The sequence below is a fragment of the Lichenostomus cassidix genome, chromosome 2 (genome assembly GCF_008360975.1).
Source record: "Lichenostomus cassidix isolate B80296 chromosome 2, HeHo_3.0, whole genome shotgun sequence".
In the NCBI taxonomy this organism is placed as follows: Eukaryota; Metazoa; Chordata; class Aves; order Passeriformes; family Meliphagidae; genus Lichenostomus; species Lichenostomus cassidix.
This window is the reverse complement of record NC_139482.1, coordinates 91,327,039-91,340,334: the sequence shown is the minus strand read 5'-3', so window position 1 is coordinate 91,340,334 and position 13,296 is coordinate 91,327,039. Positions and strand designations below refer to the sequence as shown.

Here is a 13,296-nt window from a genome sequence, read left to right as displayed (position 1 = left end):
AATTTGAAACACAACTTGGATTTTGATGAGCACTTGGCTCTCTCCAGGCAAATTCTCTGTATCACCAGAAAAAAGCTGAAGTGCCCCTCAGCAGCAGGGCAGGCAAGCACAGCTCAGTTTTAACTGTTCGGCCTTCTGCCTGCAGAGAAAAGGCACTCGAGCACTGGTACAGCCAGGTCAGTGATCATCAAGAACCCAGGAGGATCAGGTCCAACTCCAGTGAATGCACACCATAATTACTTGGGCATGTAAGTGCCATAAACCTGTTACAGGTAATTATCCACCTAGTGCTGGGATGCCAAAGCTCTGGGAACAAGTTATTTCTCTCAAAAGCAAACTTGGATTAAAGAATGGCAGAGGGGGTTCATCTCTTTCTAGCTGAAAGCACCAGCCACTGTGCTACCAGGTGGATGATGAGCTTCTCTTCAGAAAAAGTTTACCCATCCTCTGCCAAATGGCAGTTATAAATCCCTTTCTTCCAAGAATCCCAAGGAAAAATAAGAACCTCAGAGGAGTTAGTACTTGCAGGTACCATGTAGGAATTGACTAAAATTGAGGTTATCACAACTCAAGAAGTTGTGTAGCATCACCTGCAGATAACAGGAGGCAGCCTTAAAACCACACCCTGCTCACATCTTTGGATTCCAACTGAAAGGCAGTATGACTCAGCTGCCAAAAAGGCTTGATTTGTGAAGAGATGGAGAGTGGGACAGGAGAAGACCTGACTTGCAAGCATTTTATGTGCACTCCAAAATACAGATTCACAAAACCAACAAAAAAGTATACCTGTAAAAAAAGCCTTGCAATTCTCTTTCAGCTCCCAACTGCAGCTGCTTAAGTCAGCTGTAGCTTAGTGTAGTACCAGCAACTCTGTCCTCAGAAATGCTCCATAGAAGTCTGCTGTGCCTGGTGCTGCAGGGGCTTTAGTCAGGAACCTGTCCTGGGATCAACTTTTGCCACAGCTGCGTGGGACCATGTAAGTCTGCCAGTAACTGAGCAAGTAGCATCGAGCTGAGAGGCAAAATGGTCCTGAGGTGCACAGCTTGGGGCACTTCCCTAAGTAACCCTGAACCCAGTGTTCCACCTGTCCAGAGAACAAACTTGCTTCCAACGACACTGAACCCTGGGGCCCAAGTCACAGACCTGCAGTCTATAGTAAGTTGCACTCTACAAATCCAGTGCCAAATCATCTCCAGCAATGCAGCACAAATTAACAGATATTCTGCCATCTTAGTTTCTATATGTTCATCTCACCCAGCAGCTTGAAGGTTCATTGAGAAAAAGCCCACATTCTGGTGTCATGCATAACAGAAAGCCCACAAGGAAAGTGGTAATTCCTTCTTCAGAGCAGAATTTAAAGATTACATAATTAGTAAGGCACAAGCCAGGCAAAGAGTAACAGAAAAATTGCAATAGTTTGAACAATGTCTGCCAGGAAGGCAGGGACCCAGAAGGAAACAAAAAACAAACAAACCCAACCCCCCCCCCGCAAGACTAATGGTAACATACATACAGATATAAATTTAGAACTGACAGACTCAGATGCCAGTCTAGTCCTAGTCCTCTCTTTGAAAGGTTTTCAACATTCCTGTTCTTTTACCACAACCATGTGGGCAGCATAACAATCTTAGTTCCAGGAAATCTGAGCAGGTCAGTACAGCCCCTTCATCCAAAATACAGCCATTATCATCAAAACTTTTCCTCTCCTCACTTGGTATTTTAATATTCAGGATTGTTTAATTGCTTAGACATTTACAGCCAGTAAAGCACCACACGAGATTCTGTAAAACTTTAATTTATTCCCCTCACAAGTATCCAGAATAGAAGACCCTCTTAAGTTGGAGAAAAATGTGACAAAGAAATAGATTACCAGGATAGCTGTTCACAGAAGAAGAAAAAGCACATACTACCAAGGTTACACAGAAAACAACCCAAAAGTCCTATTTAATGGGATAGTGCAAGTTAACAGCATGTCTCTGGCAAGGATACCTTCATTTGGATTATAAAAGTTTTACAGAGTTAGATCAAGAGTCTGGATGGGTCTCTGATATTTTACTATAGCATTAAGAATGTACTGTTTGAAAGATGCTGTACAGAACGACCCACCAAACAAATGTATTTACAAGCCTGGGGAGAAAAAATTATTTTTCAGTTTATTCAAAATAAAAATACACATAGAATTATGAAAATATAGGTTTACTATTTCCACCACACAGAAGTCAATGCTGCTGTCTGAAAGGCTTGCAAGATTATTTCAAGTTTTTTAAAGTTCATCTTTTTCCCTCAGTAAGGTGTACCTATGTTCACTGGGTGCCAGTTTCTGGAATGAGCTCTCTGGTGGGCTGCTTGCTAAATCCTGAATTGGCTGAAAAACAAAACAAACAGTAAAATTGTTTGTTAGACTAATTTTAATAATCATTCACTGCCATTAAATGAATTTCTAGCATTAGTTATGGGAGTGCACAAATGTCCAGCATTCTCACAAATTGAGTTTGGGGGTTTTTTTGGAAGGCATGTTTCAAGTCCCAAGTAGGTGGAAAACACACACACACACATTAATTAAACACCTCCAGTTAAGGATATTCCATTTGCTGTAACATCTCAAGGGTAACATCCATAACATGAGTTTCTGTACAAGTCACACAGAAGTATTTCAAAGGTAACCCACTGTATATTTGCTTGAATCTACCGCTTGCTTTGGGGGTATTCTAGTTTTATGTGTGTTTTATGAGATACACCAGGGCAAAAGTGACATCACTGCAAAAGTATTTTAGAATTACTTTTCCATGGAAACTAAAAGAAACACCCCATACAAAAATACATGCAATTCAAGGGGCATAGATGACCCACGACAGCAGGCTCCAGTTTACTTAAGGCCAGGATTTATTTCCACTGCATCCACACCTTCCACAAGATGGCAGGGTGCCATACAGAGATGGGAGTGTAAACATCCCAGGTTTTGTGGGCATTTTTCAAGGCAGAAAGGAGGCAAGAGCAAGCCTGGGTTGTGTGCCTGTGCCCAGACAGGCAGGCAGCAGGATCCAAGGACTCCACAGGCTTCTTCCTTCCCAGGCCAAGCCGCCTCCTCAAGGCAAATGCCTCAGTCTGCAGCCCTTATTTCTGCCCCTCCTCCTGATGACCTGGATTCTGGTTGCTCAATGAATTTCTGAGAAACACAGGAAACTCCTAGCTAAATGAATTACTGCTGAGACAATTCAGCCCACGTGTTTTCACAGCCAGTCATGACAACATTCAAAAGCAGTCATTCTCCTGGCCAAGGCGAGCCCTCCAGGGCTTTCACGCTTTTACAGCTCTTGAGCAGGGCAACAGGAGGCTGCACTCCATCGACTTAGTGCAGTGTCATCCTTACCACATCCCACAGATGAGCAGGAAAAGGAGCCTGTAGCCATAAACAGTTTCTGTCCCTCTGCCACGGAATGGCCCAAAGCTCCCCAAAACAAGGACACCAGGGCTCCTCTGGGACCAAAGTGGCCCTTTGAGCCCTGGACAACAGTATTTTAAAATTATTCTTTCTTGAGAGGGTAATGAAAACGTTCCCTGACAGTTACATTTGCACTTTTCAGCATGACACTAAAGCTGAGTGGTGTATCAAGAAGATACAAGGCTGATCAAGACACCATTAGAAGACTGGGATGAGCAGAGGGAATTGGGGCTGGTCATGTCCTTTCTTTTCTGACACTGAGGTGCTTCTGACTTTTGTCTGGAGAAGGATGTAGTAGCTGTGTTTCTGAAGAGATCCCAGAAGTGACTTCCAGGCATGTAATTACACAACATGACAACCTTTGAGCAGAACCATGAGGAAATCAAACTGACAAGTGCAGCCTGTGAGCACTGCTAATGCTGTTTGTCAACCACATTAACAAAAGCAATAAGGCCTATTACTGCTTACCCTTCCTTTCCTGATGCTCTAATAATTTGCCTCCTGCTTGGATTGCTAAATACATAAAACATCCAGTCAATTGTTCTTTCTCCTTAGAAGCACCCTCTAGTAATGTGTTGTGTGGCAAATAATGAAGTCACAGAACAACCTAAGAGCAGCTCCATGAAGTCAGAACAGTCATACAGCCCAAGATCTTCTGTTTCAGTGGAGAAAATAAATATTCTTATACTCTTCTCTTATTCTAGGCAAAGAGGTAACGTACTACCCCTAATGCTCTCCCTACCTTTACACAAAGAAAGTTGGGGAACCAAGCAAAAGTGGCAATGTTATGCTTCTGTTAAAAGATTTTTAAAAGACAGAAGTTAATAGTACAAACATACTAGAAAGTACAGCTCTAACAAGGAGTAATAAAAAGGTCTTTACTGAACAGCCACATGAAATGTATTTGTTGCAACCTTACCTGACCAGGTGCTACATCAGTTGGATCAGGGCCATGATGAAACTCTCTATGCAATTTTCCAGAATGCAAGTCTAGTACAAATTGCTTCAGTTTACCTGGAACTCTGGAATAAATTCAACAGAAACATCCACATGTTTATTACAAGTTAAGTCCAAATACAGGAGACTTAAAATGAACGGCTTAGAGTAGCAAACTTCTGTTTATCTAGCACACTATGCCTACTTTTAGGTGATTAATAGAGGACAGGGAGCCACATGGTGTGCTAAGGTATCCCACCAGCTTCTTTTTCTTTCCACTGTCTCTTGAGAACACAGCAAGTATTTCATCTTTTCAATAACTCCCACAGAGCTGCACCAGCCAATAACTTCATTGTGAACTCCCTTCAGCTCCCCACTAACTGTAATGTAAGAGAGAACAGCAGGTTCCAAATGCACAGTTTACAGATACAAATGACACTTGGGGAGCAGTATTGACAAAACATCTTTGAAAGGCTCTCTACTGCCTCAGCAACTGCATGCACACCACAGATAAGCACTAAGAGGATATCAATGTAAATCTAATCTGAGATCATCTACTGTCACCCACAGCAAACATGCTAAACTGCAGCATCCAGTTTTATTTGGGAAATGGCAAATTGACTAAAAATCTCCAAGTAAAGAGTTGATCTAGTAAGTATTAAAGATGAGATAAAAACCTATAGTGCAAGCACTGTGCATGAAATCTAAAGGTAATGTATGAATGGAGACAGGTTGTGTAGGGAGTCTTTCATCAAACTAATTATTACATTTAGGAAAGAGGAAGAAAGCATGGTCAAACAAACTATCAGCAATGTTGCAGATCATCAGAAGACTCTATGGATAAAATGCAGCAAATATAGAACCAGAGGGTATCATTACAGCAATGTCTGTAACCAATCTGTATTACAGTGGTACTTTAAGGGGTCTCTTCCCATCGCACATTAATTAATGAATTAGTACCAGTTGAGAAGAAGGGGTTCATTCCAGCCTGGTTATAGGAGCAGCAGACTTACTGCTCCCTGCTTTTCCTCAGGCTCCTGCCCTGTTCTAGGTCAGGCACATTGCTGCAGACATTCTCTCCTAATGCAGCAAGGGCACTCGGTGCTTGCAGCCTCATGTGGCTCAGCCTGTTCTCTCTGAGAAGCTACAACCCATCTGCTGGATAACACTCCCTGCTATCACTTCCAGCCTGGAACAGCAGGATGAACAGGGCCAGGTGGCCAAAGGATGAGGATTAAATAGTGAATGATGTTTTCATTTGCCTGTCAAGTGCCTATTCTCCAAAAAGACAATGAACTCCCTAAAGTGAGAGGAAATCTTTTAGTGGGCCAGGTCTGAAAGTGCCATATCCAAACCCTATTGGCTGGTGGCAGCACTGAGATTACGAGACAGCCTGGGGCCAGTTGGTAGAAGAGTCCAGAAGGTTACTAAAGTGGTAGATAAAAGTCTCAGAATTAGGATTTTACCTATTATTAAAAAATAAAACCACCACACAAAAACACCCAAGAAACAACAACCACCAAACCAAACATCCAAACCACTTACACACACAACAGAATATCACCCCAGGAGCTCCAAGCTCTTCTTGTTCCCACATTGTGTTTTGCTATTTCTATGTATCAGCTCAACCTCCTAGAGTAAGGTTGAATAATTATTTATCATTAGGCAATTGTCTACAATCCTGACATCTCTTTCAGCTTCATTTGTAAGTGACAACTGGTACACATCAAGCAAGTAGCTCTCATTATTCTGACAGTGTTTCACAGAAACAGAACATGCAAGAAATGTAACATGAAAGTCTAAACTAAACATCTCTACTACCTCTATAAGAGATGTTAATTTGTTTTAGGGCTGTTTAAAAAGTGACAAAGAGTGGTTTTAAAATGCAAATATCCTGCTATCTTTTTGCTGGTATGTGCAATGAATACAATCTTCCAAAGAAACAGGAACACAGGCAGGAAAATAGTCACTATCAAGAATTTCAACATGCATAGCTTCAGATATTTGAAAAGCCCTATTCAAAATACATCAGACAGAGACCACATTTTATGAATAAGCCTGTGGAGATTTACAAAAAGAAACTAAGTTCAAACCCTCTTCCCAAATGTCAACATCTCAGGTAGAAAAATGTCTTCTGGCATGGCAGAATTAGATATGATATTACATCCACATTGCACACTAAGTCTGAGCTGTGAATCCTTGGTTTTGACAAAAATTAAATGCTCAGCCTAGACATCTAACCAGGAGTTAGCAGGCAGTGTATGTGCAGCTGCTTCCTTTGAAGGAATATAGGATCCTCGACTGATCCATGAAAGACAGAACATCTGCTTTCAAGGCAGTGCACCATAGAGCCAGGCTGAGGTAATGAGGGTAACCACAGCAGTTTTTCACCTAAGCACCCCTGGTACTTTGCTGTTATATATTTTATCCAGGTAAACATGCCAGGAACTGGCCATTTTCCAAGTTGCACATGGAAAAAATGTTCACAAACCCACACAACAACGATTTCTTTGCCAGCTTTCCAGGTGCAGACTAATGCAGGAAGGCTAGAAGTGCACTGCAGGAAAAACCAAACCAGCAGGCTGGGAATTCTTACATGCTGCATTTTACATTAGTCCCTGAATAATACAGCACTTGGACATTCCATGTAGTACTTTTAATCTTTTAAAGTTAATTTAGATATCTAGATCACTACTAAAAACACCATGCCAGGCTCCAAATGCCTAGCCATGATGGAAAATAGCAAAGCTGAAAGAAGAGCAGCATCTAAGAACTTCATACAAGATTCTTTTCTTGCATAAAGTAATACAACTCCATTTGAACAAGGAATTCCCACCAGCTCATCCTGCTTTAAGGCTTGGACACCTAATCACACATAGGCAGCCTTACCTATCCCAGATTTACTCATTTTCCTACCACAGTACTGATTAAAGTATGAGCCTTTTAATTTGTTCTTCTCAAATTAAAATGCACCAAGAAAAGTACTTACGACAAGTCACTGAAGTCTGGAAAGACATACATGTGCCTAAAGCTGTCAATGGCAATGACAGGGCAGTCTGCTGGAGTCTTCTGAATGTGGAGGAGTGGATGCCTGAACTTGTCACAGTCAGCATGCAGGAAGTTTATTGTACCTTAACATTGTGAGCAGACAAAAATGCACGTTAGGATTTTTTTATTATTATCATCATCTTGAAACCCACTTGAAACCACTTTCCTAAGTATTACAAAGGTGGAGATATTAGATACAACATGCAAAAACTGAAAATAGATCTAAAAAACAACACCACCAAAGTAACAGATTTTCTTAAAGAGTTTTTTTCCATATTACAAACTGAAGCTTTGTTTAATGCCCTCTCAAAACACATTAAATCATTTAGACAAAGAGGACTTTTGAAACAGTTACTTACTAATAAATTGTGCATCTATTTTAATAATTTCCAGGAGTTGGTCTTTACTGTCAAAAATGCATAAAGCCCTTCAGTCTCAAGAGCTTTAAAGCTACAATTCTGTTTGCCCTTTGCTTCCACTTCACTGAGTTGTACGAAAAAATTATACCAGTAAAAGCAAGAAGTAGTAGGAATTATTACGAACCTTTTTCACCTATTAACTGCCGTGCAACCTCCTGTTGGAATTTCTCTAAACTCTCCAAGTCGTCTTTCATGTGGAAAAGTATGAGAAAAGGAAGGCCTTCTTCTGTCAGTTCCTGCCCAGAAAACAAAGGAAAAATCTCATTTCTTCCATTTCTTAAGGGCACCTATGTAAGTGATGCCAATTTCCAAATTCAGTGAGATCTCTACTTTAAAAACAGACAAAAGAGAAAGACTAAAGATGTTAACTGCTGACTCCTCCTCTGAGATACCTGAGTGATTCAGTTTACCATGTTTCCTTCCTCTTATCATGTACAGCAGACAAAGGATGAGAGCAAGTCATTATCAGCATTTTGGGAAAAAATACTTGTGCACTGGAATACCTGTGCAAAAGAAATAACCCGATTCTGAGGGAACACAACATCTTCAGAGAAACCACAGTAAGGCCTGAGCAGCATGCTGTTAAATGCTATGAAAGGCTTAGGGTGTATTCGAGACCCAGTTCTAGCTTATTCACATAGTAAATTGGTGCTTTCTTAGCATAACACAACAAGCATCTTTGAATACACACCCCTCCCTTCCCCACCAAACTCTATCCCCTCTGCACCAAAAAAGAAAAAAGGAGGAGCTGATGACACAGCCAGATCAGTTATGATCAAGCACTGCTCTTCTGCCAGTAATTGTCCTGACTTGTCATCCTTTGTTGGACAGGCACATTTCAGTTGCTCATATGTATGTGTTCTTGCAACCCAATACTTTTTAAAGATCTCTGCCTGGGGACAGATAAATACAGGATTGCCTTGAATAATTTAGTCAGGATTTTTCTTTTACTTAAAACACCAACACCATGCACTTGCTTGCTCCAAAAGTGATATTTGTCAGCTGGACTCACTACAGCCTGATTGAAGAAATAATAATTTATCATCTAAGAAATGCCTACAGTTGTCTATCTTTCATTTGTGCGACTGGTATAACAAGCAAGCTGCTATTGCTTTGATTCTAGCCTACATCAGCATAAAAACTGCGCTTTTTGAGAAGAATAGTAGTGCTTTGTTCTGTCATCTAATAGAAGAGTTTCTTCGGGTATTTTCAATTTGCAGTAAGTTGAAGGAAAGACTTTCCCTATCAGTAGGCAGCCAGTTACACAGGGTACAAGAAATGGCTTTTGTTCTCCCTTCAACCAAGTCCATCAGGCAAGTTGAAGCTTGGTCTTTTAAACAGCAGATTGCAAAGATCCTCTTAACTTCAGTGCTCTTGAAATCCAAGCTTCCCAATCCATCTCTAAAATGATGACTAATCACATTTGCTCATTCTAATTTTTACACACACAAATTCAGCTGGGTCTCAGCCTTCTTTCCTGTTACAAGATGTGAAAAAGTCTGTGTTGTGCTGCTACAATTATGGCTCCATTTCCCCACTCATTCAGCAGGTACATTTCCAGAGAGCTCCTAAAGAGAGCTTGGTATTCTGGCTCTAAATGAAACTAAAAAGATTAAGGTACCAGTGCTTAAACACAGATTGAAAAAAAATCCCCACATTGTTTTCATTACCATTCCCAGAAGACTGCCAGTTCCATGGTCAGCCACTATTTAATGTCCTCATTTATTGGATAAGGCTTTGGAAGTGGTTAATACAGTAATATTTGTCTACCACTAACATTAACATTAATGGGAGGGAGCTGGGGTTGTTGTGCCTGGAGAAAAGGAGGGTTGGGGAGGACCTTATCACTCTCTCTTGCCTGAAAGGACGTTGTAGCCAGGTGGGGCTTGGCCTCTTCTCCCAGGTAACAAGTGACAGGAGAAGAGGAAATGGCTTCAAGTTGCACCAGGGAAGGTTTAGATTGGATATTGGGAAAAATTTCTTAACTGAAAGGGTTGTGAAGCACTGGAGCAGGCTGCTCAGGGAAGAAGTAGAATCACCATCCCTGGAAGAGCTCAAAAACTGTGTGGATGTGGCACCTGGGGACGTGGTTTAGTGTTGAGCACAGTGCTGCTGGGTTAATGGTTGGACTCGATGATCTTAAAGGTCTTTTCCAACCCTAATGATTCTACAATTGTAACTTCTTACTTTGGTAGTGTATGAAACTACTACAGACCTGCCTCCAGTGAATTTCAAGTGAAACCAAAAATTTCCAAAAGAATGAAAAGACATTATCTGACAGCCATTTTCTGCCTAAAACAAAACACACAAAGTTCTTTGATGTGGATTAGGGACATTGAAAGAGACATTTTGGTTTTGAGAAAGAAACCCCAAATGTAGAAGAGCAGAAAAAATTCTTACCTCCCCATTTTCAAATGTGATTTCTCGAACTAGTGGTACACACTTATCTTGTGTCCATGCATAAATCAAATCAAAATTGGTTAGTGAGCCTAAATACACCATATCTGGAGCATTTTCCTGTTGAAAAGAAAAATACACTAGGATGAGAAACAGTAAAAACGACATTGCTACCTACAAAGATTACCTACTCAACATAAAACAACAATATTCACATAAATATTGAAAACAAATCTTATACCAATATTCAACCTCATGCATGCAAGATTTCTATTAACTATGTGATAAAAGTACAAATGGGAAAGAAATATTTCATGTGATAATTTATGCAGTCAACTCCACTTTTTAAGACAACTTATAAAAAACAGGATACTTCAATACAAATTAGGGATGCTTCAAATAAAGGCTATTTAGATTTCTGCTAGGCTGAGAAATTGTATTTCCAGACCTAAACTAAATGCAGATAGTGAGCTGCTTCATGCTGAGAGTTATAAAGACTCATCAAAACCCTCTCCTTATGTCCTCCAGGACTTGCAACTGGTATTTTACATTTGCTTTGCCAAAGAGATGTGAATAAATAATAATTTTCCTTTATTTGCTAGTAGTTTTAACTTGTAATTCAGTGCTGGCATCCTTTAATTTAATTACAATTTTGGTTAACATGAAATGAAGCATGACTTCGCAAGCTGTGGCCATGATTAAGCATACCTTAATTCAAAAATGCCATATAAATTAGGTAACCTAATAAATTCTGCTGTTGGAAGAAAGTAAAAAAAGGTTTGAATCTCCCTTCCCCCTCAGGTCTATTTGCATCTATTTCCTCTTTTGTAAGCAGCTCTTCTCATACAGTAAATTTGAGAAGGGAGCAGATTTTTATATAGTATATCTCTATAACGCAATTCTTGCAGATTTTCTTCTGTACTGAATTCTTCCTCCAGTAAAATATGTTTATGAGATTTTGTTAACCCTCAGCTAATTTTTTTTTTTAAATTAGGAGCTCTTAACCCTTGTGGAGTAAGGCACACAAGACAGGCAAACAACAGTCAGAAAAATACGTAGTAATTGTGACTTGCTTTGGAAAACATTAAGCGTACCAGCTTCACAGATTTTTAAGAGTTCTACAGAACACACAGTATCTACACATATGAAGTGTTGACTGTGTTTCTCAGAAAAAGATTAATTTTTTTGGACATAGACATTTCAAATGACAGGTTTAGGTTCTGTGCATTAACCGGTAATGTGTCAGACATTGTTTTCACTGACTTAGAAACACTCATTTCTGTGGTCCTATTTCTCACACTATTTAATGATGAAATAAAACTAAGATTTAAGATGCAGTAACACACTGAATGATCTGAATACAGTCTCCATTTGTTTGTATTCACATATAATGACAATAATCAGAATAAAATACATAGTTACACTTACCCCTGGTGGCTTGTAGATTACATTGTCTCCGCTAAATCTCTCTGCTTTTGAAATAGCCCTACAACAAACCAACCAGTAAGCATGTCTTGGTACAGACAAAATAACTGAGATACTCAAATTCATATTTTAATTGGCTATCCTTTCTTTACTTATTTACTTTCCCCCCTTCACAAATTGAGAATTAAAATCCTTCATTTTTAAAGTAAACTGCAAAGTGACTCCATAGAAACTTGGCCTGGCTGGATAAGAGGGCATCAAGAGAGTCAGCAAGATGCATCCCTAAGATCAGAAGCTTGGACTAAAGGCATCAAAGTTCCAAGCGATAAATGCCAGGACAATTTTGAGTAAGAGAACATCAGAGAATTAAAAAATAAAAAATCCTGAAGAAGCAAAAGAGAAAGGTAGATTCTTGTTTGCATTTACTTTTCCTGTTCCACTGTTTATACTAAGAATTTACATTTTATCCACCCTGAAAGAGGAGGGCTTTGAGGTGTTCTGTAGGGACAATCAATGAGAAAATGGATGGCAAGTAAGCCCCCATTGTCCATTTTACCCTCAGAACACATCTAGAGAGAAGACACAGCATGCAGTTTCTGGCCACTGATGATACAGTAGGTGTGCACCTCTAAGATATACAATTTCTCCTTGGTATTCAGCTTACTACATCACCTTAGTAAATTCCTCTCTTGCCTTTAGAATATTTTAACCCAAATCACAGCAAAGTGCCCTGAAAGCTGCTAGTTTGTATCCCAAAATTATTATCTCTTATTCAAGCAAGTTGGAACAGCTGTGCATCCAATGGAGGAGACACAAAAGAGGAAAAAAAAAGGAATTCAAATTATCTGAATTTACCTCACTACAAGATGAGCTACATTTTCCAGGGGTCTGAACAATTTAGAATGCCAAGAAAAATACAAACATCATAAGGCTTAACTCAAAGTACTTATGTTTTACTGATGTCATTGGAACTGATTATCCTTTTCTTATCACATACAAAAGGTGCCTTGCATAGTATGTTACAAAACACATTTGCATCATTTTATAGATGTGTACTTTAAAATGCATTTTTGAATTCCAGACATGACGCCCCCCATAATGTGAAATTAGGCTTCCTAGCGACCATCATCACTGAGGTAAACCACTTGCATCCCAAATAAGCCTTCACAGAATAAGAAAGTGAAGACATAGAAGCCACCTGCCCAATGACTGCTTGCTAAACTGATGATAATCTATAATGAAATATATGCTCTAGGGTAACCCTGTGGTAGAACCCAAAATGTCCTCCTCTGTGTTCTTCCACTCCAGTGGCTGCAGCTATGACTGATTTTTTTTTCCTATAACTCAAATAAAGTGGGGACATGATGTGAAAATCCCAAACGCCTGAAGATACACCTTTTTAAAACAACTACTAAAATGGAAACACTTCAGTTTGCATTTTGTCTTTTTTTGAAACAGTAATGTACAAGGTTAATCTCTGGAATGCACACAAAGCCCCCCACCCTCCCCTGCTATATTTACTTGCTAACATAAAATTAGAACAGTTCCTAGATTTATCACTTTCTTCCATGAATTACTTACAGGTCATCACAGCCTTTTAAGATAAAAGTATTTTTGGCTGGTTTTTTT

The 13,296-nt window shown here is 39.7% G+C and overlaps 1 protein-coding gene across 2 annotated transcripts in view; it reads right to left on the bottom strand.

Moving 5' to 3' along the window:
• Nucleotides 1-1,779: 1,779 nt before the first annotated feature.
• Nucleotides 1,780-13,296, bottom strand: part of ERP44 (endoplasmic reticulum protein 44) — a 45,256-nt gene continuing 33,739 nt past the window's right edge. For both annotated transcript variants that reach the window (XM_085052372.1, XM_085052373.1), the window contains exons 7-12: nt 11,671-11,728; nt 10,246-10,362; nt 7,970-8,081; nt 7,368-7,509; nt 4,362-4,464; nt 1,780-2,365 (exon numbers count right to left, since the gene is read on the bottom strand). In XM_085052372.1, coding sequence (XP_084908498.1) covers nt 2,264-2,365; nt 4,362-4,464; nt 7,368-7,509; nt 7,970-8,081; nt 10,246-10,362; nt 11,671-11,728 — 634 coding nt within the window. In that variant the 3' untranslated portion in view covers nt 1,780-2,263. The remainder of the gene's footprint in view (nt 2,366-4,361; nt 4,465-7,367; nt 7,510-7,969; nt 8,082-10,245; nt 10,363-11,670; nt 11,729-13,296) is intronic.